The following is a 24,457-nucleotide window of genomic DNA, read 5'->3' on the forward strand; positions in this document are numbered from 1 at the left end:
ACCCTAACCCTAACCCTAACCCTAACCCTAACCCTAACCCTAACCCTAACCCTAACCCTAACCCTAACCCTAACCCTAACCCTAACCCTAACCCTCAACCTGGGCATCAGGCAAGGCTCTGCCAGCCAGGAGGCGCAGAAGCAATGTGCAGCAGCCAATTTGCCTCTCTCAAGCACAAGGCAAACTCCCTGCGCTGTTTCAAGAATAGAGACTCCAAGGCAGCCTCCAAGCTGGCTTGCAAGGTGCTGGTGGTTCTGATCAATGCCCTGGAGCCCTGGCTTTTGGGCCCCAACCCAGTGGGACAAGCCCTCTGCCTGGTGGCATCAAGAGAACCCAAGCCTGCTAGAGCAAGATGAGCAAGTCATCCCAGAGCATGCAATGTTCAACCACCTCCAAGAAGACATGGAGCTCAGAGACGGGCAAGCTTCTTGCACAGCTGATAGAGTGAAGAGACAGACTTTGCAGCAGATGTTGGTGCAGGCTCCTATTGCTGACAGCAATGGATGGCAAGGAGATATCCTGGGCTGAGAGCTAGGCAATGGCAGCTGGAGGCAAAACACAACTTTACGCTTGTTTGTCTGAATGCAATGCATGGTACTCAGCAATGGCATCAAGGAGCAAAAGTGCATCCACTGTGCGCAACAGCATCTTGTGGGCAGCTGAAGAGGCAGCCTCCCATGACTCTGTTGCAGGAGCAGTGGGTGAGAATGGCTTGTCTCCAATGCACTCTAGCGCAGCTGCCCAGATTTGAGCAAACTGCAAGGGCAATGCTGCGCCAGCATGCATGTCTGTGGGCGCAATTGTAGTCTTAGCGCTGACAGGGCTTCTGTGCGCGCCGTCAACTTGGCCACAGCAACAGGTGCAGCCTTATACTTGGTGCTGGCACCAAGCAGCATGGGCATGGTGCTGGCAGCACTTGAAAAGGCTGGTGTTTGCATGGCCAGCAATCTAGCAAGAGTAGCGCAATGGCCAGTACAAGTTGTGACTCCTTTAAATCTCAATGCTTTGACCTCTGCTGAGATCTGGCACTGGGGCCCAGCCATGACCTTTGCTGAACAGGGCTGACTGCTGAGGTGTATGCAGCCCAAAGAGACATGTCACTGTTAGTCCTACCTTCAGACCAGCTGATTGTCAGGAGACTGAAGAGTTGCAGCTGTGTGGCATCCAGCCATGGGCCAGCACGTCCAAGTCAGAGTGGGGGGGGGGGGGCTGCAGCGCGGCTCGCTCTTGTAGTCACGTGCTGCGGCGCGCGACGCGTCAACGAGGCGGTGCAGCCAACGGCGCACGGCCTCGCCGCGCTCGCCTCGCGACCACCATCATCCCGCCCACCGCATCCCATGTCCTCTGACGCGCCGGACGTACACGAGGCGTTGCCGGCAGCCGTCGTCGAGGCGCGCGTGCTCTCGCAAGCCGACGCCGATGCGTCCGTCGAGGCGCTGCAGCGCACACCAGCGCGGTCTGGCCCGTCCGCGCCCTCCGCACCTGGCGACGCCGGCGCCGACGCAGCGCGCGCCGGGCAGAACCCGCGCTTCGAGCGCTTCGAGGCGGCATTGACCAAATTCCTGCAGCTCATCGACCACAAGGCGACGTGAGTGCGCCGCAGCAGCATTGCCGGCGTGGCGCTGACCCGCTGCAGCGAGGCGGCCGTGCGCTCGACGCTGCCGCACATGGACGCCAAGCTGCTCGAGGCGGCTCGCGCGGGCTTCATCGGCGAGCTCAAGGCACGCATCCTGGTGCGTGCCGTGTCTGCGGCAGTGCGGTGCATACGCTCACGCTGCGCAGGAGTCCTCTGCGCTCGTCGCCGCCGAGTACCAGCTGGAACCACGGCTGCTGGAGCTGCAGCAGCTCGTCGAAGAGGCGGATGAGCGGCTGCAGAACGGGGTGGTGCCGGGCGCAGAGGAGGCAAAGGACGTGTGGCGGTGAGCAGCAACGATACGCTCTGCTGGGCACGCGCTGACGCGGCACAGGCCGGACCTCGACATCGAGACGGCCGTCTCGGCACGCTCGGTCGCAGCGCAGCGCGAAAATGTCGCGTCGCTCGAGGCGGAGCTCGCCGAGGTGAGCACTGGCGCGCGCGCTGCACTGCCCGCATCTGACGCGCCACAGCTCGAGGCCGAGAACCGAGCAGCGGCCGGCGCGCTCAAACACACACTGGCGCAGGCCGACGGGCGGCAAGGCGCCGCGCGCGAGATGCTGACGGTGCTTGAAGAGGTGAGTGGTGCGAGCCTGACGTGCGCACCGCGCTGATTCGCCGCCAGTCGATTGCCGGGCTCGAGCCAGACGCCGAGACCGAGACGCAGATGCGCGCCGTCGTGGAGGCGCTGCTCGCCGAGCTTGGACCCCGGACGGCCGGCGCGCCGCCATAGCGTCGCGTCACGGACCCGCATCTCTCAATGATACCCGCGTCACGCACAACATGCGCCGAGTGTGCACGTGTCAGCGCCGTCGAGCACATGGCCTCTTGTGGTCTCTGGCATGTATTTCTCGCGGCTCAGCGAGGGGTAAAGTCGCCGAGCGCCGTGCCCAGCTTGATCTTCTGTCCGGCCTCGATGGTAAAGTCAAACTCCTCGGGCGCCTCGAAGATCAGCACGACCGTCGAGCCGAGGCGGAAGCCGCCCATCTCCTCGCCGGCGAGCAGCGGCTGCCCGCCCAGCAGGCGCGACGCGGAGCTGTACGACGCCTCCGAGTACGTGCCGGCCAGCACGCGCTGGTCGCGCACGTTGGTGCGCAGTGCCTTGTCGAACGAGACGCAGATGGAGCCGACGTTGGTGGCACTGCGAGCAGTCAGCACCAGCGCGGCACCCCACCGCTCGCACGCAGCACTCACCCGACCGGCACCATGCCAAAGAAGCCATGCCGCCAGCGGCCGAGCAGCGCGACACGCTCGTTGAGCACAAAGAGGTTCGAGAGGCGGCTGGCCACGTACGGCGAGACGGAGTACAGCTCGCCTGCGGGAGGTCAGCTCGCGCGCACGCTCCACAGACGCCGCACTCACCCCTAAAGTGCCGCCGCCGCTCGACGACCCACGAGCACGGCGAGTGAAAGTGGTGGTAGTCGCCGGGCGCCAGGTACACGACGCAGAAGAAGAGCTTGTTGCCCTCGGCGACGCCGTCGTGGCCGGGGCTGTGGCGCTGCAGAATCGGCGGCAGCGCGCCGCCGCCCATCTCGTACGCCACATTGGCGTACTTGCCCAGCACCTCGGGCGTGTCGGCCGTGGGGATGCCGACCTCTTCCTCCTCGTCGTCGTCGTTGAGCGGGCGGCTGAAATCGCCGGCGACGCCCTTGTTCGCCGGCGGCACGCCCGTCTTGGCCTTGCCCTCGCCGGGCACGTGCACGAACCACGACTTCCACCAGGTGCCGCGGGCGATGCGCCAGCCGCGCTTCTTGCGGCCCTCCGAGCCGAGGAGCCTGTCCACCGAGTACTCGATGCCGTTGACGTTGGCAAAGTCGCGCTCGTCCTGGATCTGGTGCGAGCGCGAGGCGGCGCCGGCTTGCGTGTCGGCGCTCGAGCCCGAGCCCAAGGAGACCTTCTCGGTGCTCTGCGCATCAGACGAGACGCCGAGCAGCGCGTCGAGCGAGTACGTGATGCCCTTGACCTGCTCGACGCGCCGGCCCTGAATAGAGCCAAAGTGCAGCACAGTGCCGTCGGCGGGAGACACCTGCAGCAGATGTCAGCGCAAGGTCCGCGCCCATGAGAGAGACAACGCACCAGCGGGCTGTCTTCGATCACTCGAGCGCCGTCCCGCAGCTCGCGGTAGAAGAACTCGCCGAGGCTGCGGTAGTGCGTCAGGTCCGGGTCCTTCATCTCGTCGAGGTTGCAGCCAAAGATCCAGCTGTAGAAGCGGAAGCCGTACGGGCGGAACCAGACCGGCAGCGTCAGATTGTTTGCCCAGCCCCAGGCGCGCGAGATGGCGTTGAGCGGCAGCGCGCCGAGCACGTAGACCTGCACGGCGCCGGTATCAGCGGGTGCACACATTGTCTCCTGGCGCGGCACAAGCAACGCACCGTCCACGGCCCGCTCATGCTGACCACGCGGCCATTCTCGTCGACCACCTTGCCGCGCTTGCCGTTGCGCGAGCGCCCATCGCGATCGGCCACGTAGTTGCGCCGCGCCTGCACGCCCACCAGCACGGCAGCACCGAGAATGATCGGCAGCGGCTTCCATGCAATCGGTGTGCTGCGCCAGGAGTGCGCCATGCGAGCTGTTGTAGAGCCATATTGAGCAAGCGACCCTCGCCTTACCGCCGCCAAGAGAAGGCTCACCGAACAGGCCCGAGGACCGAGGGCCCCCACGGCCGCCGTCGCCGTGGCCTCCACTACTATGCCCCGCGCTCCCGGCGCTGGCTTGCGGTCCATCGAGCGGAGCATCACCGAGGCCCAGGCTGGGCGGCGGCGTACCCTGGCGCCCCGCGCCGGCGGCCTCGGCACGCAGTCGGGCAGCGCGATGACCACGCACCGTCGCCGCCTCGTGCTCGGCATCGAGCGGCGAGCGTGACGCCAGACCACGGCGCGATGCACGCAGCAGCAGCGGCAGCGGCAGCGGCGACGGCGCTCCCAGCGCCAGCGGGCGCCGCAGCGAGTGCGACACGGCGCCGTAGCGCACAATGGCCGAGGCGGCAGGCATCGCGGGCCGAGAAGTGGTGCCAAGCGAGCGGCGCCGAGACTGCTGATCGACGGCGAGGGCGCAGCTCTGCGCACGCAGGCTGCAGCTGCTGACGAAGCCGGGCGGCGGCCTCGCGGGCACGAGCGATGCGCCAGTCGGCGCGGCGCACGAGTGACGGGCTCGGAGCAGCGCTGTACGAGGCGCTGGAGTGACGGGCGAGCTGCAGGCGGCGCGGCGGTGAGTGTGGCAGGACGACAAGGGTGCCCGACGCTGAAAGCTGGAAGGCACCGCGGCAGCGGCGCAGCGCGCCTCAGCTGGCCCGCCGCACCGAGGCTGGGCGTGGGACAGAGGAGCGGTGCGCGCGGCGCGCCGCGCTGGCAGCAGCACGCTGACACCGCCTGCGCGGCACGCTCCTCACTCCGACTCTCCTCCACACCACACGCCAGGCGTCGGCACAGTACTAGATTAGAGCAGCCTCGGACAAGGTGACACAGATCCTAAATGTTCAGACCGCAGCGCTCTTCACCGGCCGCACGGGCACGCGCGGCCGCACCGGGATGCCCTCCCACACGACGCCGCCGTCGGCCGTCTCGCCCTTCATCAGCAGCGAGAGCGAGCCGAGCGTGGCGCCCGCCATGACGACCGAGCCCGGCAGCGCAATCGAGTACGGCTTCATCGTCGCGCCGGCGCCGATGCGCACGTGGTCCATCGCCATGACGCGGTCCTGGAACAGGTGCGACTGCGGCCCCGCGTGCGCGTTGACGGCGGCATAGTCGCCGATCGACACGAGGTCGTACTCGGTAATGTCGGCGGCGCCGAGGAAGACGCGCTTGCCCATGTTCGTGCCGAGCAGCCAGAAGATGGTCGGCAGGAAGGGCGTGCCGACGAGGTGCGACAGGCACAATGCTGAGGCGCACGCGGCGTCAGCAGGGGAGCAGCAGCGACGGAATGAAGGAGCTACTCACGCTCCGCCAGCGTCTCAAAGGTAGAGGTGACGGCCTCGCTGAGCCACACGTTGAGGCTCCACAGCGGCCAGGCGTCCGGACGGTACGCGCCGACGAGGATCCACTTGGCAAGAATCGTCAGGCCGACGGCGGGCAGCGCAAAGAGGAAGAAGTAGAAGATGGGCAGCGTGGCGACGGCGGCCCAGCCGATGCGGTTCCACAGGTCCTCGAAGAGGAACACGCCGAAGCCGAGGCCATACACGATGACGATGCGCGGCAGGACGATGCGCAGGCCCTCGATGAAGAGGCGCTGCGCGCGCAGCCACGGCGTCGGCGAGAAGAGCGTCTTGTCGTCGTAGGTCTGCGACAGCTCTTGCCGCCGCGGCATGAGCACGGCCGGAGAGCCGAAGCAGGACGTGCCTGCCTCCAGCGGCTGGCCCGCGGGCGGAAGGGACAGCACGCCGACGAGCGAGCCCGTGCCAAGTGTCGTGCCGGCAGGCAGCAGCGAGGCATTGCCCGCAAACGAGCGCGGCTCCATGGTCGTGACCTTGAGCGTCAGCTTGTTGCCGCGGATCTCCGAGTCGCCCATGAGTACCGCATCGGCAATGAACGCCTCGTCGCCGATGACGCTGAGCTCGTTGATGCCGCGCGCCGTCGAGACCTCGGCGCCATGGCCGATCTGGACTCCCACCGCACGCAGGAAGGGAACTGCGTACAGCGTGGCGTAGACGGGGTGCAGAATGTCGAGCGACGCATCCATCACGCGGTCGGTGAACCACTTCCGCACGTAGAAGAGCGAGGCGGTCGGGTACGTGCCGGGCACGAGCTGGCGGCCGCGCACCAGCCAGCGGACAGCGACGAGCTCGACAAAGACGAGCACGATGTAGCCGCATGCCACAGGAATGCCTGGGCAAGGCGCCGAGTGTCAGTAGCTCCGCATGTCTGCCACCGCGCCTGCTTGACTCACCTGCGATCGCTACCCAGGCCCAGTGTGTTGTGTTGCGCGGCTGCACGTAGTCGTAGAGCATCAGACCCGGAATCTGCGGAGCCAGGTAGAGTGCCGGCAGCGCGAGTGCCGCCAGCAGCGTGTAGGCGACTGTCAGGCATGCGCGGCGCCAGAACGACGGCCGGCTCGCCCTGCCGTGGCCGACGTCGGCAACGAGGCGCTCGAAACGCGCAGGGCTGCCGCACCATCGCTCTCCGGACGGCACCGTCGCGCCACTGGGCAGCATCGACATGGGCGCGAGCTCGCCGTCGTCCTCGACGCGGCTGCCGCCTTCGAGGAGCGAGTTCGAGCCAATCGATGCGCCGTTGCCGATGTGAACGGGCCGCATGACCAGTCGGCCGGTCTCGTCGACGACGGACACGCTCAGAACGACGTCGGACCCAACAACGGCGTCGTCTCCGATGCTGACCAGGTCTGCCGCTGCACCGATCTGCATGTGCCCCAGGTGGCAGTGCGCTCCGATCTTGGCGCCGAGCAGGCGTAGCATCGTGGGATACAGCGGTGACTCGGCGATTGCCTGCAGGGCTTGGTCAGCGCCGGCGCGAGCATGAAAACCGTCGTACCACTCACCTTGACCGGGACAAGGTCCGTGAAGCGGTCCGCTGCCCACCAGCGAAAGTACTGGAAGCCCCACAGCCGATGCGAGCCCTCGCGCGCGTGGCCGAGGAACGCCCACTTGCCCAGCACGCCGCAGAGCGCCACCGCAGGCGGAAGCACGACGAACACGCCGTAGGCGCCAAAGATGGCGGACGCAACGCCGTACGAGAGCAGAAAGTCGAAGAGGAGATAGGGCATGAGGATCTCGAGCGAGACGATGAAGAAGAGGAAAAGGATGACAGGCAGCTGCGCCGTGCCGCACAGGGCATGCCGGAGCGCCGAGACGGGCCTGTCGCGCGGCGGGGCAGCAGCGCTCAGCGTCGTCTTCTCGTCGAACTCGGAGGCCGCATCGACATCCGAGAAGCGCGCTGCGATTGCCTCCGCGGTGCGGCACTCGTAGATGTCCGCCAGGCCGAGCTGCTTCAGACCGGGATGGCACCGCAGGCGCGACACGAGCACCGCGCAGACGAGACTGTGGCCGCCAAGATCGTCGAAGATGTCGTCCTGCGCGAGCACCTGCTTGCAGTGAGGGAACACACTCGCCAGGCCGTCGAGAATGCGGTCGAGCGTTAAATTGCCGGACTCCTGGCTTGCGACGGACTTGGCTGCCGAGATCTGCGCCTGCGCAGCCTCTTCCTGGGCACGCCTTTTGGCCGAGATGTCGTGGAGTCCCTTTGCGTTGATCTTGCCGCTCGGCAGGCGCGGCATCTCCTCCTTCGAGAGCTCAAAGAAGGCCTCGGGGATCATGTACGACGGCAGGGAGGCCTTGAGCCCCTCTCGCAAGCCGGCGGTCCCGCTCGATCCCTGCTGCCGCACAACGTAGCCCTCGAGGCGCTGCGAGCCCTCTGGACCAGCCAGAATGACTGCCGCAGCCTGCACGCCCGCTTGACTGCACAGCTGCCCCTCAATCTCGCCGAGCTCGATGCGGAAGCCACGGTGCTTGACTTGCGTGTCGATGCGACCGAGGAAGGCGAGCTGCCCCTGGCCGTCCAGACGGCAGCGGTCGCCTGTCCGGTAGCACCGCTGCCCGTCGATGACGATGAACTTCTCGGCCGTCAGCGCCGGGCGGCCGACGTATCCGGAACCGACACACGGGCCGCCAATGACGAGTTCGCCTTCCGTGCCAGGCGCCGGGCGAAGCGGCTCCAACGCGCGCCTCGCACTAGTTCCCTCGCCGTCGTCGATGGGCAGGAGCAGACCGGTATAGCCCGGCAGCGTCGCACCGATGGTCACCGGCTCGTGTGGCCGCAGCTCGGCGATCGTGCAAGACACCGTCGTCTCCGTGGGCCCGTACGTGTTCCAGAGGCGCAAATCGGGCCGCCAGAGGCGCGCGACGAGGGCCGGCGGACAGGCCTCGCCTCCGAGATTCACCAGGCGGAGGCAGCGCGGCAGCTCCGAGCCGGACGCGCTCGACTCGTCCATCGTGAGGATGCCCATGAGCGAGGGCACCGCGTGCACCACCGTGACGCCGCGCTGCGCCCACACGCCGTCGGCTCCTCCAAGCGACGTCACGTCGAGGCACTGCGACCGGCTGCCCAGAACGACGTGGGCACCGGCGGCGAGCGCGATCCACACCGACTCGACCCACATGTCAAACGCGGGCGAGAAGCCGGCCCAGACCACGTCGTCGGCCCGAATGCCCAGCACTGCGCGTGATGCTCGCTTCAGCACGGGGCCGTTTGCTGGCTTCCGTGATCACTCACCGGCATTCTCGCTGAGGAGGAAGCGCAGCGCCGCCGAGTGGGGAATAGCAATGCCCTTGGGCGTGCCGGTGGTGCCGCTGGTGTCTGCGCTGCCGTGTGAGCTGGCGAGGCGCGGGGCTTCCGAGCTGCACATACAGATGATATAGGCGGTGGCATCCTCCGACGGCCGGGGAGCGGGTGTCCGCGCGGGAGTGCGAGCAGCGCTGGCTCGCAGTTGCGCAAAAGTGTGGACCTCGATCGGGCTGCCGGCGGCGGCCGAGGCAGCGGCTCGCGCCCGGGCCTCGTGCTCTTCGTCGCAGATGAGGACGGAGACGCCGGCATCCTGCATGCACACGGTGACACGGGCAGCAGGGGCATCGTGGTCGAACGGCAGCCAGGTCGCACCAGCGAATGTGGCGGTTAGGACCGCCAGCGGAAGCTCAAGCGACTTCTCGAGCCACACCGCCACGACCGGAGCTTGCGCCGCTGCGCCGAGTCGTTCGCGCAGATGCGAGCTCGTCTCAAGAACGATCTCGAGCGCCTCTCCATATGTCAGCTGCGCCGCTGCACGAGTGACGTCTCCGTCTGCCTGGAACGAGAAGCACGTCGCGCCGGGCTGCAAACGGGCGCGGTGGGCGAAGATGTCGGGCAGAGTGCGCACGCCTGCGGGAGGAGAGGGAGCGGCGCCAAAGGGGCTGGGCAGCAGGTATGGCCGGGCCATCGGAGCGCCAGGACGAGGGAGAGGGGGAAACACGGCGATGCGCCCGACAGCCCAGTGCGGCTGCATGTCCCTCTTTAAGGACCAGCTGAGCGTGGCAGGCACGGCGAGCAATGCTCAGGAACCAGCGGCCTGACGGCGATCCTGCAGTGTGCCGGCGCTCGGCAGGCACTGCTGCGCTCCCTGCTGACAGCGCCCACCAGCGATGGCGGGGCCCCAGCGAGCTCTCGGCGCAGGGTGCTGACGGCTGAGCGGGGCCGGGTGCACGCCCGGGCGGACCTGCGCCCGACGCCGCGTTCTGGAACGAGGCACGCCGCACTTGCGTGCTCCCCGATGCCACGCCACACCGCCCAAAACGGGTGCGGGGAGACGCCTGCCGGCGGTCGGTGTGCAGGCGCAGAGGCGTGCAGGTCTGGCGTGCGGCGGCGCTGCGGCGCTGCACTCGCCGACGATGAGCTGAGCGCAGCGTCGAGCGCCGGCGGCGCCGTGCTCAGGGGCCGCCGGCGCCGGCGCGCCAGACGAGCGGCACGGCGCGCATGGGGCGCACGGCACGTCGGCACGGGAGCACGCCAGGTGCATCATCTGCCGCCTGCGTCAGCGCTGCATCTCTGCAGCTCCGTGTTTGCCTCGCCGCTGCCGCAGCAGCGCCCTGCGGCTGCTGCAGCCTGGCGCCCGGCGGCTTCCTTCGGCTTGAAAGCTTGCGGAGCCCGAGCGACCTGCTGCGCCTGCCTGCGGGCAGACGGCGTGCAGCATGCGAGATGCTCTGCCCGGCGGCCGCTGTGGCGCTGGCCACGGGGATGCGGGGACGTGCCGCACGTGGCCTCTGGCCTCCGCAGTCCGCGACAGGGTCTGGGCGTGCGCGGCTGCCGTGGCCACGCACGGCGCCGAGCGCGTGCGTGGCGGGGTGGGCGTGCACGGATGGCCGAGATGCGTCTCAGGCAGCGCCGGCGCAGGATTTGCCGCAGGATCAAAAGAAGCATGAAGAGGAAGGGAGATGCGCTGCGCTGGATGCTGCGGCGGCGGCCGCTGCGGCTGCGATGCGCGTGATGCGGCGTGCCGCTGCTGCGGGCACGGTACCGCGCGGCTGTGGCGGCGGCGGCGGAGTGCCAAATCAGTGCCGGCCGCGGCACGGCGCAGATCATCGCCGCAGAGCAGCGCGAGACGCAGCAAGGCTCGCACCTCACGCTGTGCTTCCTTGCGGCTTGTTGTGCCCGTCAGACGCCGCACCGTGCCGCGGCTGCAGCGCGCATGCCACCGCCATGGACCGCCGGCCTGCAGCCACTGCGCTCTGCACCTGATCGCCTCTCGCCGTCGCACGTGTACTGTAGGCCGCTGGGCGTGGACAAGGCGGAGCGTCGATGCGCCCACGGTACGAGCCGTCACAAGGGCTCGCCGCCCTGCGCGGCAGGGAGACTGTGCCGCTGGCCGTCAGCTCGGAGGGGTCCCGCAGCCCTCTGCATCGGTCTGACGCAACGGGCGCATGCTTTGGACGATTCTGTTGATCGCTGCTGCCGGCTCTCTGCAGCCTAGCTTCTCTGCTTGCGCGTCTGCTCTCAGGGGCATCACTTCACCAGCAGCGCTGCACAGTCCCATGACCCCTGCTGCTGAATGTATGGCAAGCCTCGGTCTCGTCGACGTGCCATCGCAACTGCGGACACTCAGGCCCAAGCACCGAGGCGGCAGAGGGTTGCGCGGATGTGTCTTTTGAGTCTGTTGGCCTCTGGCTTCAGCAGCGGCGCGCGACGCTGCGGCGCCTCGGCATTGGCGCCCAAGGGTCTCTGCTCGCAGAAGAGGGCATTTTGAACCTGTCATAATTCGTGTTGGCACTGGAGGCAAATTGTCCCTGCACGAGGCTGTTGTCCAAGCGGTGGCAGACCCCACCCGGGTTTGCAACGACGACGCGCTGCGGTGGTGGCGTCGACTCCGCTCTTGTGTCGTCGACATGGAGCAGCAAGGCGCCGCGCTGAACCGCGTGAGGCGAATGAGCCGCGGAAGACAGCGAACTCCAGCATCGGCTTCTGGACCTTTCCGGATCGCTGCGTTTCGACATGTCATGCTCGGCTGAGATGACCTTGGGCGTCCGACGGAGCGTCAGCGCGGCGCTCATCTGGCGTTGGGCGGCGCCGCGCGGCGCCGTGGCGGCCCGCGCGTCTGGGCTGCATCGCGCGCCGCGCCCTGCTGCTGCCTCACGCCGCCGCGCGCGCGGCCGAGGGAGCCCTCCGCCAAGCTTCGTCCTTCCCACGCCCATCCCCTCCCCGCACCATGGCCGCCGCCCCGCCAGAGCTGCGCCAGTCGCCCGCCGCACCGCCGCCGGCGCTGGACGCGGCCGCTGCGGGCACGCAGTACACGGCTGCGTCGCTGCGCCGGCTGCAGAACCGCCTCATCGGCAGCCGCACGCGCAAGGCCGAGCTCGTCGCGCGCGGCGAGGTGCCCGCGTGAGTGGAGTCGCGAGACCAGGGAGCGCGGCCGGGCCGCGCAGTACGCCGCACAAGAGCTGCCGCTTTGGAGTCAGGCTGTGCCGCTGCCGCCCTCGCGCATGCTCACGCACCGCTCCCGTGCAGCATCATCGCCGTCCTCTCGCTCGCGCCGACGGAGGAGTCGCTGAGCCTCGTCGCGCTCGCAGCCACGATCCTCTCGTCGCTGGCGCACGCGTGTCCGCGCCCGGCGCTGCTGGCGCTGCTGCGTGCGGCGCTGCCGGCGGCGCTGCTGCATGCCCTCGCCGCGCTGGCGCCGCCCTTCTCGCAGGCGGCCGCACACGCCCTCGAGGCGCTGCTGCGGGCCCTCAAGGCGCTCTCGGGCGCCCTGCGCACGCTGCTGCTGCCCGGGCCGCGCGCACACGCGACGCCGCTGGCGCTCTCGGCGCGCACGCCGGCGCTGCCGCCAGCGCCTGCCGACTCGCTCTTCCCGCTCGCACGCACGGCCGTGCAGCTGCTCTTCGCCGATGCGAGCCTGCCACTCTGGCTCGCCCCGCTGCTCGCGGCGCCGCCGCTGCCGACGCGCGCCATGCCCGCCTCGAATGCCTCGCGCATCTTCGTGCGGCCAGGCAGCGCCACGGCTGGGCCCAGCACGCCGCGCTCCTCCTCACCCGTGTGCTCGGCGCCGGCCATGCCCGCGACCTCACTGCCACCGCCGCTGCGGCTTGCGGATCTCGTCTTTGCCATCCTTGGCAATTGCATCGGGATTCCGTCGCAAAGTGCCTCGGGTGCTGCTGCTGCGGCACAGCAGGACGCCGACGCCGCAAGCGAGATTGCCCTGCGCAAGGCGCGCGTGCTGCGCTTCCGGCCGGCCGCTGCGAGAGGCTCGGCGAGCCTGGCGGAGGAGTCCGAGATGAGGGCGCGTTCCGCCGCCGGTACTTCATCCGGCACCTCGCAGCACGCGCACGAGCATGTGGACGCGGACGGCGACGTCGGCATGCAGCCAACACCGAGCAGCGCCGCGGCGCCCCAGGCCCGGGTAGTGCAGCGCGGCAAAAGTGCCGAGCGGGAGCGTGATCACGAGCGCGGACGCAGCACACGGTTGCGCAGTGACGACGAGAGCAGAGCGCGGGCCGGTGTGCTGCGTGTGCTGCTCGAGGGCGCAGAGTGCGGCTTTGAGAAGGTGAGTCTCGGCGAGCCGTGTTGTGCCAACGCATCAAATGCGTGCGCCCTTGCGAAACGCCTTGCAGTTGCGTGCCCACTCGTCTGACACTGCGGATCATAGACGCAAGAAGCTGCACTTTGGGCGCTGGCGGAGCTGGTGTGCGAGGACATCGGCACCACTCAGAGACTCGTTACTTGTCCCAGTGAGTCACGCGCCGCACGCGCTCGCGGGCAGCTGGGCTGAACTCATCGCCCGCTAAGCGCCGTCCGGCCACCTGCCCACGGCAATGCTGCTGAATCTCGCCAAGGAGCCGTCTGCCCCTGTCCGTCTGGCGGCGATGAGCTGGTCAGTAGAGCTGCACCATCACAACCGCAGGGCTCGCTCACACCCTCCTTCGCCTCAGCCTGGTCAACTTTCTCAAGGTCCACCCTTTCTCCGCCAAGACGCACGAGTGTGTTCTTTCTGTCATAATCGAGCTCACCGACGAGGTTGGCGAGGTGCAGATTGCCGCCACCTTCACGCTCGCGCGTCTCGTCGCCGACGACGCAGAGCTGCAGATGCTCGCTGCCGAGCAGTACGATGCCGTGCGCCGACTCGGCGCTCTGCTGCACAAGACCAGAACAGCAGTCGCATCGCACGACAGCGGCGCCGAGGGCAGGCCCAGCGATGACGGAGTGATTCGGCTCCGAGAGGTGAGTCTATCCACATCTGCTGCCGCGCGCGATGCCACATGCTGACCCTCTGCAGGCGACTCTGACCGCCCTCGCGGCTCTCGCGTTCCAACGCGATGAAATCCGCCGCGCCATTGTCGATGCCACGTCGCCGGCGCTGCTGCCGCTGATCGTGCCCAGCCTGACGGCCTCAGACCTCGGCATCCGAGTGGCCGCGTGCCGCCTTGTGCGAGCCCTGTCGCGGTCCATCTCCATTCTGCGAACGTCTCTGGTCGATGTTGGCGTGGCGGACCAGCTCATCCGCATCCTCAAGGACGACGCGGAGGATGCCGAGGTCAAGCAGGAGGCGACCGCGACCATCTGCAACTTGGTCCTCAAGTTTGCGCCGATGAAGCAGCTCCTCGTAGACGGCGGCGGCGTCGCGAAGCTCATTGAGCTCGCACAGAGCGCCGCCTCGGGGGGAATGCGCCTCAACGCTCTGTGGGCGCTCAAGAACATCCTCTGGAGCAGCGAGACCGAGACAAAGCGGGCGCTGCTCGACACGCTCGGCTGGGACTACGTCGCCGAGCTGGCGCTCGACACGGCGGGCACGGACGAGGCGGCGCAAGAGCAGGCGCTGAGCATCATGCGCAACGTGGCCTCCTCTCGCGAGGCCGACATCGATCTCACGTTGCGCGGCTTCGGCACCCAGCGCTTGCTCGACCTGCTGGAGGCCGTTGTGTGGCAGAAGCGCGGCTCGGCCATCACCGAGCAGGCCGCCTACGTGCTCGTCAACCTTGCAACAGGCTCCGAGTCGCATCGGCGCAGCATCATCGACCGTCCGAACCTGATCGAGGCGCTGCTGTACTTCCTCACGCACAAGACCGCCGAGATCCGGCTTGCAAGTGTCTGGGCCGCGCTGAACCTCACGATCCGCACCTCTCGCACCAGCACGAGTGAGTTCGGAGCGCCGCGCGCGCAGCAGGCTCATAGGGCCGCACTCGGAGACCGCAGCGCACTGACGCAGCTCTGCCGGCAGGCGACATCGCAGCCGACGCGCTCGCGCGCCTGCGCGCGTTCGAGTACGACGTGCATCTGCGACCCCTCGCCGACGATCCCGAGCGAGACGTCGCCGACAGGGCCAAGAGCCTGCTCGCCCTGTTTGACGAATCACTCCCTGCCAGAGGCTAGGCTGTCTGACCGTCTGACCACGCCAATGCCATTCTTGCCGCATCAGCTGGGTGCCCGCGAGAGAGACCCCCATGGCGTGACAGAGCGTCGCTGCGCGTCAGCGGACTTGCAGTGGCCGCTCTCCATCTTGTATGCGCTCTTTGCTCTCCTGCAGCGCCGTCTTCATGCGTTGCAGTTGTCCTTGCAGCTCGGTCTGTCGAGGCGCAGACGGAAGAGGACGGTCGTGTGGCGTGAGCTAAGCGCGCACATTGCGCGTCGCTACCGCGTCGCTGCACTCACCTGCCGCTGCAAAGCAATCGTCACTTCCTCGAACGACAGCGGGCCTTTCTGCGGCGTCGACGCCAAGGAATGACGCCAGGCGTAGCCGGCCGATGCACCTCGCTCCTGCTGAAGCGGCACAAGCTGCGGACCCACGGCCGGCGGCATGTGGTGCGGCGCGATGCCATCGCGGCTCGTAGTCAGAGGCCCGTCGCCCTTTGCGGCTGCCAGCTCCGCTTGCAGAGCGCGCCGCTCGCCCTGTATATGCTCCCAGCCGGCCTTGTACTCGGCGTACACCCTGGAGAAGCGCTCGCGCAGCCGGGTCCAGTCTGCTGAGTTGCGCACGTCCAGCCACGGCTCTGTCGACTGGGAGGCACCGAGGCCGACACCGTGGCGCGTAGGCCCGGCCATCGACGAGCGCGGCTGCTCCGGCAGGCCGCTGCGACGCTGGTCGCCACCGGTAGCGAGGTGCGCCGAGGCGGTCGGACTCGTTGAGCCTGATGCCCGCTCTGCGCTCCGAGACAACCGCCCGGCCGAGGGCCGCAGCTGCTTGCTTGAGCTCGATGCGCGCCCGCCACTTGCAGACACCTCGTCCTCCGAATCCGTGTATGCCCTGGCAGACAGGCTCTGCTTCGCGCCTGGCCTGGATGCGGCAGTCGTGTCTCCAGCTTGCCGCATCGATGTGCGCACAGCCAGCTGTTCGGCGAGCTGACCTTGCTCGCTAGACAATCTGTCTGAGCTTGATGAGGATCGCGTCGCTGCGCTCGTCGAGCTGGAGGCCGCACTCTTCTCGATGCGCTTCGCCGGCAATGCGGATGAGCCAGCGGCCTTGAAAGTCTCCTCCTTGTCCTTCCGGGCTTTGGCTCGCTCGAGCTCGCGAGTGCGCTGAACAGGTGTGGCACCTTTGCTCTTGACCGCCTTCTTCAGCCTGTCGAGCGCAGACCCGCTCTTTCGCTTCTTGGTCGACGCGCCGGCACTCCGCGCACTTCTCGTCCTGGCGGAAACATCGTCTGAGCCGTCGTCTGCCGATTCGACGCCGGGCTCAAGAGCATGATGTGATGCGGACGGAGACGCCGGAGCACCGGAGAGACCGAGTCCCTTGAGCGGGCTGAGCGTCTGCGGCGAAAGTGCCGTGCGGCCGGCTCGTCGGAGGTCGCCGAGCGCCTGCACGTCAGCGGTGTCCTGACCGCTCGGTCCCATGCGGTGAGAGCTCGACGCGTCAGTCGAGCCTCGATACTCGCTCACGTCCGCCACGCTGCTTGACGCGTCGTCGTCTTCCAGTGCGCCCTCCTCCGCTTCGTCCTCTGCTGCATCGCTCAGATCGTGACCATCGTCCATCTTCTCGACGGCCTCACGAGCGAGACGCTCTCGCTCCCACTGCGCTCTCGTCTCTGCTGTCGGGCGGCCATCAGGATACAGATGGCGCCGCGGCAGGGCGTCGGTCGGCAGATGCATGCGGTCAAATGCCGCCTCGGCTGCATCGCTGACCTGCACGCGAGTCCTGGCATCGTAGTCGGGCCAGTCGAGACGTGCATCGAGGTAAGCAGTGTCTGACAGGGCGAACATGGTGCCGGGCCCGATGCCGGTCGCGCCGGACGCTGGTGAAGCAGCAGCTTTGCCGCCGGCACGCCGATTGACTGGGCCCTGGAACTTGCGCGACGACGAGAGGCTGGCACTGCCGGCGCTCTGAAGATGTGCTGGTGCATGTGCATGGTTGCTGAGTAGCTTGAGGATCTGTGCCTCGGGAGCTCTGAGCTGCGCGACTATTCTCCGTCGTGGCAGCGGCCCTGGCGCAAGGAGCTGAATGAGTCTCACTCGCAAGCTCGGCGGACTGCCCTCGCCCTGCTTGTCCAAGTCACTGATGCGCGGCGTCGAGAGCGGAGTGATGGCACTAGGATGCGTTGGGCGGCTGCCCGTGCCCGCCATTCGCGAAGTGGGCACATTCGGGCTCCCAGGCAGGCTGCTGCCGCCGCCGGGCGTCGATGCACGACTGGCCGCCGCACTGTGCCCAGGCCGAGCACTATCGCTGCGGCTCGCTCCCGCCAGGCCGAGATTGCTGCGCAGCTTCGCCGCAGGGCCGGCTTCCGGCCGCTTCGCTCGCAGCGAGGCGGTGCTGGCGCTCTGCCGGGTGCGCAGCAGCGAGCTGCCGTCGAGGAGAACGGCGCGATTTGCGTCGCGCTTCGCTTCCTCCTCGCCGCGCCGCTCCTTGAGACGAGACGCGGCGGTACCCGACGACGCCAGCGACTGTCGCAGCGACAGCTTGCAGCCAATCGAGCCCACATGCCGAAGCAATCGAGGCGTGGCGTCGTCCGGTGAGGCTTCAGCACGCGGTTCCAGATAGAGGTCGTGCGGCGAAGTCTCCTCTGCGCGTGTCAGAGCATGCGAGACGCCATCAATGATCAACGACTGAGTGGGGTGGGCATATGCGCGTGAGCTGGCGCGACCGTGCTTGGGCCGGCATGCACCCGAGCAAGCGTGTGGCTCGCGCCGCACGCATGCTGGGCCGGGCGCCGTCCCGCCGTCGGGGCCACACTGGCCGCACAGCCACTCACGGACACAGACGGGTCTAGATTTAAGAACAGCGACGGTGCCTGCTCGCTCGTAAGCTGCGCGACGACGTCGTGTGAAAGGCGCAGGTGAATCGTCCGCGGCTGCGCTGCGGTGCTGGGGCTCCCGCTGCGAGCAGACGGCGCGCCGGCATGGGGCGCCAGGTAGTACGCGATCGCTGGCGAGGCAGCCATTCTGATTGTGCAGCGCGGCGCAAGTCGGCGCCGCGCGGAAGCTGCGACAAGGCCAGCGGCGATGCGGCCGAAAGAGCCGGGGAACAGGAGATGGTGGTGGTCGTGAGTGACGAGCGGCCGGCAGTCGTGCACCTTCAAGTTCGCCGTGGCGCCGCGCGCGCCGCGCGCGCCGCCGCTCACGGCAGCACGCGGCGGACCGTCGCTGCACGGGCCACCAGCACAGAGGCCGCAGCAGCCCGCACGGCGGCCGAAGTCTAGTCAAGCCAGCTCTCAGGGCTCTTGCCCTCAGCAGCAGCAGAAGCAGCAGCAGAGAGGCACAGAGGCAACATCAGCACCGGCCGCAGCCGCAAGCTCTGCCTGCGCCAGCAATCGCACAGACATGCGCCCACCCGCGCGGCAGAGCCATCGCATGTTGATGCGGCTGTCGCTGCTTGCTCGCGCGAGCTGCTGCGCGTCCTGATCGGGCCTGCCGTGTTGGGCATTGCCCGATGCGCCCCGCCGCCTGCGCAGCCTCCGCCTGTTCTGCTGCTGCTGCCTCACTCGCCCTCTCTCGTCCCACCACCACGACCGTCCCTAATCCACCACAGCATACTGTTCCCGCCGACGCAACTCCTATCTCTCTAGCCGTGAGAGCAGCCACACACGCCCCGCCATGGAGGAAGGCTTCCACTGCAACGTGCTGCGCTGCCGGCGCCGCCTCGACCTTGAGGGTGCGCGCAGCCCGTTCCCGGCCCTTGCTACGCTCCTGTTCATCTATCCGGCCCCGTGCCAGGCAAGGCCGTCGTCACGACGTGCTGCCATATCTTCTGCGTGCAGTGCGCCACCGACCTCTTCACGGCGGCGCGCGTCTGCCCCGCGTGCGGCGCGAGCCTCGCCGAGCCCGACGACGTCGTCGTCTCGAGCCTCGCACCGAGTGCCGACTACCGCTCGGTCCGTCGTGCTGCGCGCCGGATGGCGGCGTGCTGACACCAGCGCTGCAGAGCGTGCTCGCTGGCCTGGCGCCGCCGATCATCATGTGAGCCGTCCTGCGCCAGGCCACGGTCGCCACTGAACCCGCCCACCTGCCAGGGAGATCTGCACTCGCGCGATGAGGTACCAACCGGCACACGTTGCTCGCTGGGCACGGCGGCTGACCCCCGCACGCAGCTTCTACCAGTACCAAACGACACAGGAGGTCCGTAGACCGTCGGGTGAGCTTACCCTTGCTCACACCGCCCGTCCACAGGCCGCGTTCCAGGCATTGCTCCTGCGCAATGTCCAAGAGGTGATGCCCCGGCCCACCTCCGCACGTCGCCTCTGAGCTGACCTAGCTTGCACAGCGCAACGCGGTGCTGGAGAAGCGCGTCCACAAGTCAGGCCTCCGCCTTCATTGAGCCGCTGCGCCCCGCTGACCCTTCCTGCGCACCTCAGCATCATTCTGGAAGGTTTCCGTCGCAGACCAGACGCCTGACGACCGGCCCTGACCACCCCGGACCGCAGCAAACACGGAGGTGGCGCATCTCAACGACCGTCTAGCGCGTGAGCTGGCCGGCTTTCGCACTCTGGTCGCTGCTCACACAGACGTCGCCATCAGGCGCAGAGGCCGGTCAGCACGCTTCGCCTTCGCCTCACGTCAGCGTCAGTGTCGCTGATGGCAAGACACAGATGCCAAGGTGGAGCGGCGCAAGCGACAGGAGCTCGGCGACTCTCTCCGCACGGCGAACAAGGAGTACGCTCGACTCAAGGTGGGCATCGCGGGCGGAGCCGGAGGCTGCTCCAGCCTCCCACTGACGTCCGTGTCGTTGCGCCACAGACGCAGCACGAGGCACAGCTTCGGCAGGACGTCCGTACCCGGCCTGGACTCGGAGGCAAGCCGTACTCCGCGGCTGCAGAGCTCGCCGCCGCGGCGGCACCGCAGGTCAGCGCGCTCTCCGCGTCTCAGGCGCCGTTCTACTCGACGCGTGTGCGTCTTGGCTTCAGATGCACCTAGCCATTGCTGGGCTTCGCTCTTTCGCTGACGCATCGACGGCAGCCCCAGGATCCCGCCAAGGCCACGCCTCAGAACGTCGCACCGTTCTGGCACGCGCAGGCCGCGGCGGCCGGCATGAGCAACGCCGGCGCGGCGCTGCGCAAGACGCGTTCGCCGCAGCTGAGCGTGTCATCGACCGGCTCTGCCGGCGACAAATCGCTTGTCTGGGCTGCTGGTCAGCCGCCTACAGCGCATCTGGCGAGAGCAGGCCAGCACCTCGAGGCGGCGCTTCCCGATTCGCGTCCAGAGGCCCAGGGCCGCGTCAGCAGCCAGAACCACTCGCGCTTCACCCGCCAGCCGTCGCTGCGCATGCGTGTAGCGTCTGCCGATCAAGCAACGCAGCGTCGGACGTGGCAGTAGGGCAATGTCATCTGTTCCGACCGTGCGTCAGCTCCAGTGTCGAGCAGCACCTGCGCATGCGGAGTGAGAGACGTTCATCTCGGGCGTGTGCTCAGGCGCTGCCCGTCTGCTCGCTGGCGTAGGCAGGCAGGCATGCCGCTGCGTACCGCTTCCTGGGGTGGATGACTGCGCTACTGGTAGGCATTGCGCGTGCTGAGCGCCTGGGCGGGACAAATCGCGAGCAGGCAACGAAAACGGCCGCATGCTCGCAGCTTCGCGCGTTTAAAAAGCGCAGCGGCGCATGCTGCAGCATACATCAATTTCGGCCGATCGTGCTTGGCCACCGCGTTTTCGCGCAACTACAGGCTGTCTGCATGACGCACGCAGAGGATGCGTGCCAACCCTTTGCGTCGCGGCACATTGCAGAGCTGAGTCCTGTTCCGCTGCAGGAGGCAGGACGAGCCCTCCGACACGATGATGCCGCAGTGCCGCGATGCAGCGTGCTGCCCGGCACGACGCTGCGGTTCACACGCAGCCAGAGCGCCGCACTGCCGTTGCCGCGTCGCTGCCGCCGATGGGCGGATGCCACAGAAGGAAGGGGGCAGCACGTTCATCACAATGGCCGCGAACGGGCGGGAGTGTAGTCGCGCTGTCTCAGTGCCCGGCAGCCTGCGCAACGTGAGCGGACAGCGCACGCGCCTTCGTGCGAGCCTCGAGCAGCAGCGCGGCTCTGCGATGCGTCGAGGTCAGCATGACTGTCGCTGGCGAGCAGCCGGGAGTAGGGACTCACTCTTGCGCAAGCATGCGCTCCATGGCCTGGAGCTGCGAGCTGCCGAGTGCGCCTGGCGGGCCTTCGCCGCTCGAAGGATGCCCCTTCGCCTGCAGCGCCATGAGCGAGGGCCGCAGGTGCGAGAGCTGGTAGTCGAGCTGAGCGCGGCGCGTCAGGCCGTGGGCCGCACGAGTATGGCAGAGGCTCACTCACCTTGTCCGCCTGAGCCGACAGGCCGGTAGGCTGCTCGTCGGCCTCCCCCTTGAGGCCGATCTCCTCCGCCAGGCCCGCCAGCTCGTCGAACCACTTGCGCTCGTACATGCTGAGGCTGGGCTGATGCGCGTCCATCAGACGCTGAAGGACGCGATCTGTGCGTGCGACGAGCGCGTGCTGCCGTGCATGCACCCGCGCGAGACGGGCCTCGAGCGACTCTCCGCCGTCCGCGCGGCTGCCGCGGCATCGCCGGCGCACGTCGGCGAGGCGCTCGAGCTGCCGCGACATCTCGCGCAGCTGCAGATCCAGTCGCCCTTGCACGACGTTGCCGGCGCTGACTACGGACCGCATCTGGTCCCGCAACCGCTCTGCAGTCGTGCCGAGCTCGCGCAGGGTGTCCGGAGTGATCTCGACCTCGCCGCCGCGCGCGATGACGCGCGGGGCGTTTGGCAGTGTCGAGCCGCTGCGGAACAGCGACGGCACGGCGAAGGGCGGCCCGTCGCCGAGCAGCGAAACGTATCCTTGCGCTGGACCTGCGTCGCCGAGGCCGCGTGTCGCATGTTCGGCGTGATCCTGCGCCACTGCTTCGAGCTCCTCGGGCACCCGCATGTTGAGCTCCAAGGCCACCGGCGTGCAGGGCGCTGCAACAGCCAGGAGCGCGTAGGACAGATACACGTCGCTGATGATGCACAGCCCGCAGATGGGCGTGTGGCGCTGCTCGCGAGCGTCGAAGCCTGGCGTCTTGACCGCCCAGACCACCTGCGTAGGCTCTGCGCGGTGAAGAACCCGCGCCACTGCGCCTTGGCGATCCTCTACCTGCGGCTCGCCGTCCGCACCGAGGCCTCTGCCGGGCGTGGCATCGGCGGCAGTGTTCATCGCGTCCAGCAGGTCGCGCGCCCACGTGCCAATGCACAACGCGTGCGCTCCAAGAGAGTGGTGCACGTAGACCGTGTCGCTGTAAAGAAGATCAGGCACGAAGGCGGGTGCATGCGCACCAAGAAGCCGTTCAAGTCTCTCGGGATCCGAAGAAGCATCGCCGAGGCCCGACGACGTCAGATCTGCGAGCAGGCCCAGGTCGATCGTCTCGTAGATCAGGACCGCAGGCAGCTCGCCCTCCTCGTCCTCGTCGAACGACTCGTCATCCTCGTCGTCCGTCTAACAGAAAATTCAGTCAGCACGGCCATGCAGACAAGCATGCCAGCACGCACCAAGCCGTAGCGACCCATCTTGCGCGCCTTTGTGCGCGCGCCCCCGCCCCATCGTGGAAAGATCGACGGGAGCACTCCCAGGTCCACCCTGCCGTCGTCCGACACGATGGCGAGGACCGCGAATGCTGTGTCGCCGTCCTCGACGGGACTGGCCGGCACCCGAAGCACAGTCATGTCACTGGCCTTCGCCTCGCGAACTTCGGAGAGCTCGTGCGGGGCCGGCGCGAGCAGGAACGGCCCCTGCCGTGCTGGCATCTGCCCAGATGGCGTGCTAATGAGCACGCGAATCTCGCCGTCTTCAGCGTCGCCATCATCGTCGTCGCCGGGCTCCTGCGCAAGCAGGCCAGCGTCCAGCGACATGCCACTAGCAGGCGTGACACCTCGCAGGTATGCCGGCGTGGCGTCACGCGCGTTTGCGGCTGTGGACTCGCGCTGCTGCAGCAGAGATGACAGGTAGCGCAGCGAGCTCGTGCGCGAGGTGCTGCTCGCAGCTGCGGAAGTTTCGGCCGTGTATGTGCTCAGGGCGGAGAGATACTGAGCCGGCACCTGACTGAGTTGAGTCGTCAGCTGGATGCTGGCAAGGAGCGAAGCGCAGTGGTGCAGGTGCGCGTCTGACTCACGCTTGTGCCGGCAGGAAGGGGGTGATGCCGTAGACATCTCCAGCCCGCGTCAGGCCGTAGATGGTCAGCGCGCTCCAGTCGCCGCTGTTGCCGGCGCCCGAAGCCGAGAGGCCGAGTGCCAGGCCCACGGCAGGGTCCCACTCTCTGCCCGGCGCCGCGCCTGAGCCGACGCCAAAACGGGAAGGCCCGGCCGCGCGGCTGTCGCTGCGCCCGACCGCGGGCGGCGGCGGCGGGGTGAGTGCCAGCGTCTGCGCCGGCTCGTCGAGATCGCCAGACACGTTGTACTCGCTGCATAGTGTGAGGAAGGTGCGAGCGGCTGCGCCAGCAGTGCAGGGAACTCACCGCAGAGTGCCGTCAGCGGTGAGGATAAGCAGCGAGGTGCCGTCCTTGCCCCACGGATGCCAGAGCACCTTTGCGACGCGGGCGTGCGGGCCGATGTGCTCGTCGTGGTAGTAGGCGCCGACACGTGCGGCATGGCAAGTGACGCTGCGAGCGGCGCCCCGGGAGTGTGCGGCGTCGGCCTGCGCCTTGGAGCCCGCCGAGCGCGGCAGCACGAGCACGGCCACCTGGTGCGAGCCGACGACGGCCAGCAGGCGGTTCGCCGGGTTCACAGCAATGCTGGCAATGGGGAACGGCGGCAGCGCATGCGCCAGCACGCGGTGCGGACGCTCGGCGGGCGAGGCGCCCGTGGCCGCAGCGTGCTTGGCCTCGGCCAGGCTGGCAATGCGCAGCTCGGAGCCGACGGCCGCGACGAGGTCCGTGCCGCGCAGGGCGAGCGTCGAGCGGGCGCGCACAGACGAGCGCCCGGCCGCCGGCGCGGGCGGCGTGTCGCCGGCATGGAAGATGGGATGCTGGGCGAGGCCGTCGAGCCACGCCACGTCGGGCGCAAAGGGGTCGGGCGAGTGGGGGAAGGCGCTGCGCCCGGGCATCGCCGCGGCGGGGTACGCCATGGTGGGGGCGAGGGCTGGTGCAGGCCGGCAGCGATGGTGGCTGCACGGACGCACGCGCGCAAGAGGCGAGGATGAGGGAGCGAGAGCGGAGTAAGAGTGCTGCGTCGGGGCCATGCCGTGGTCGTGCACGACGCCAGAAGCAAGCGTCGCGACGCGCGGCGCACGTGACCGCCTGTCCCCACGCCCGCCCGCAGCGCTCCCTCTCCTGCCCGGGCCCGGACCTGGACTCTGCCAAGGTTGAGAGCAACAGGGATGATGCCGTCGCACATGGAGAGGAGACAGTGGCAGCACGGGCCGGCGGCAGCAGCAGCGAGTGGGCATCAGGAGCGCGAAGGCCTCGCGCCTGGCCGTCAGGACCGCGGCTCTCCACTCCTGGCCGGC

General features: G+C 68.1%; 8 protein-coding genes across 8 annotated transcripts; 4 read left to right on the forward strand and 4 right to left on the reverse strand.

The window, feature by feature from the left end:
• Positions 1-1,337: 1,337 nt before the first annotated feature.
• FA09DRAFT_341185 (hypothetical protein) lies at positions 1,338-2,366 on the forward strand (the record flags this gene model as incomplete). Its single annotated transcript, XM_025744412.1, has 6 exons — positions 1,338-1,588; positions 1,637-1,733; positions 1,783-1,919; positions 1,968-2,058; positions 2,107-2,211; positions 2,259-2,366. 6 exons carry the CDS (start codon positions 1,338-1,340, stop codon positions 2,364-2,366), a joined length of 789 nt encoding a protein of 262 aa, XP_025595523.1.
• A 137-nt stretch (positions 2,367-2,503) lies between these two features.
• FA09DRAFT_286383 (phosphatidylserine decarboxylase) lies at positions 2,504-4,495 on the reverse strand (the record flags this gene model as incomplete). The annotated part of the gene is made up of 6 exons (XM_025739901.1): positions 2,504-2,774; positions 2,828-2,948; positions 2,996-3,659; positions 3,710-3,943; positions 4,006-4,232; positions 4,399-4,495. Coding segments are annotated over 6 exons (1,614 nt in total), but the record flags the coding sequence as incomplete, so codon positions are not given.
• Positions 4,496-5,050: 555 nt separating this feature from the next.
• FA09DRAFT_332179 (Non-ribosomal peptide synthetase C-terminal) lies at positions 5,051-10,018 on the reverse strand. The gene is made up of 6 exons (XM_025743350.1): positions 8,989-10,018; positions 8,854-8,937; positions 7,124-8,796; positions 6,515-7,070; positions 5,569-6,453; positions 5,051-5,509 (listed from the first exon to the last, which is right to left on the reverse strand). The coding sequence occupies exons 1-6, from the start codon at positions 9,551-9,553 to the stop codon at positions 5,109-5,111; spliced, it is 4,164 nt and encodes a 1,387-aa protein (XP_025595525.1). The 5' UTR covers positions 9,554-10,018; the 3' UTR covers positions 5,051-5,108.
• A 737-nt stretch (positions 10,019-10,755) lies between these two features.
• On the forward strand, positions 10,756-11,266 carry FA09DRAFT_332180 (hypothetical protein). Its single transcript, XM_025743351.1, has one exon. The coding sequence runs from the start codon at positions 11,031-11,033 to the stop codon at positions 11,256-11,258; it is 228 nt and encodes a 75-aa protein (XP_025595526.1). The 5' UTR covers positions 10,756-11,030; the 3' UTR covers positions 11,259-11,266.
• A 526-nt stretch (positions 11,267-11,792) lies between these two features.
• FA09DRAFT_347126 (ARM repeat-containing protein) lies at positions 11,793-14,970 on the forward strand (the record flags this gene model as incomplete). The annotated part of the gene is made up of 7 exons (XM_025744794.1): positions 11,793-11,985; positions 12,112-13,147; positions 13,250-13,331; positions 13,390-13,474; positions 13,533-13,821; positions 13,877-14,735; positions 14,807-14,970. The coding sequence occupies exons 1-7, from the start codon at positions 11,813-11,815 to the stop codon at positions 14,968-14,970; spliced, it is 2,688 nt and encodes an 895-aa protein (XP_025595527.1). The 5' UTR covers positions 11,793-11,812.
• FA09DRAFT_362909 (hypothetical protein) lies at positions 14,625-18,066 on the reverse strand. Its single transcript, XM_025745523.1, has 3 exons — positions 17,781-18,066; positions 15,250-17,634; positions 14,625-15,163 (listed from the first exon to the last, which is right to left on the reverse strand). Exons 1-3 carry the CDS (start codon positions 17,967-17,969, stop codon positions 15,068-15,070), a joined length of 2,670 nt encoding a protein of 889 aa, XP_025595528.1. The 5' UTR covers positions 17,970-18,066; the 3' UTR covers positions 14,625-15,067.
• A 396-nt stretch (positions 18,067-18,462) lies between these two features.
• Positions 18,463-20,122, forward strand: FA09DRAFT_144656 (hypothetical protein). Its single transcript, XM_025739138.1, has 11 exons — positions 18,463-18,679; positions 18,742-18,899; positions 18,950-18,984; positions 19,038-19,143; positions 19,195-19,233; positions 19,289-19,320; positions 19,380-19,393; positions 19,449-19,487; positions 19,543-19,554; positions 19,614-19,693; positions 19,762-20,122. The coding sequence occupies exons 1-11, from the start codon at positions 18,622-18,624 to the stop codon at positions 19,936-19,938; spliced, it is 750 nt and encodes a 249-aa protein (XP_025595529.1). The 5' UTR covers positions 18,463-18,621; the 3' UTR covers positions 19,939-20,122.
• Positions 20,123-20,616: 494 nt separating this feature from the next.
• Positions 20,617-24,279, reverse strand: FA09DRAFT_332182 (hypothetical protein). The gene is made up of 6 exons (XM_025743352.1): positions 23,469-24,279; positions 23,127-23,414; positions 22,507-23,056; positions 21,299-22,453; positions 21,107-21,243; positions 20,617-21,046 (listed from the first exon to the last, which is right to left on the reverse strand). The coding sequence occupies exons 1-6, from the start codon at positions 24,188-24,190 to the stop codon at positions 20,971-20,973; spliced, it is 2,928 nt and encodes a 975-aa protein (XP_025595530.1). The 5' UTR covers positions 24,191-24,279; the 3' UTR covers positions 20,617-20,970.
• Between the last annotated feature and the right edge of the window lie 178 nt (positions 24,280-24,457).

Source organism: Tilletiopsis washingtonensis, assembly GCF_003144115.1.
Source record: "Tilletiopsis washingtonensis strain MCA 4186 unplaced genomic scaffold FA09scaffold_23, whole genome shotgun sequence".
Classification (NCBI taxonomy): domain Eukaryota; kingdom Fungi; phylum Basidiomycota; class Exobasidiomycetes; order Entylomatales; genus Tilletiopsis; species Tilletiopsis washingtonensis.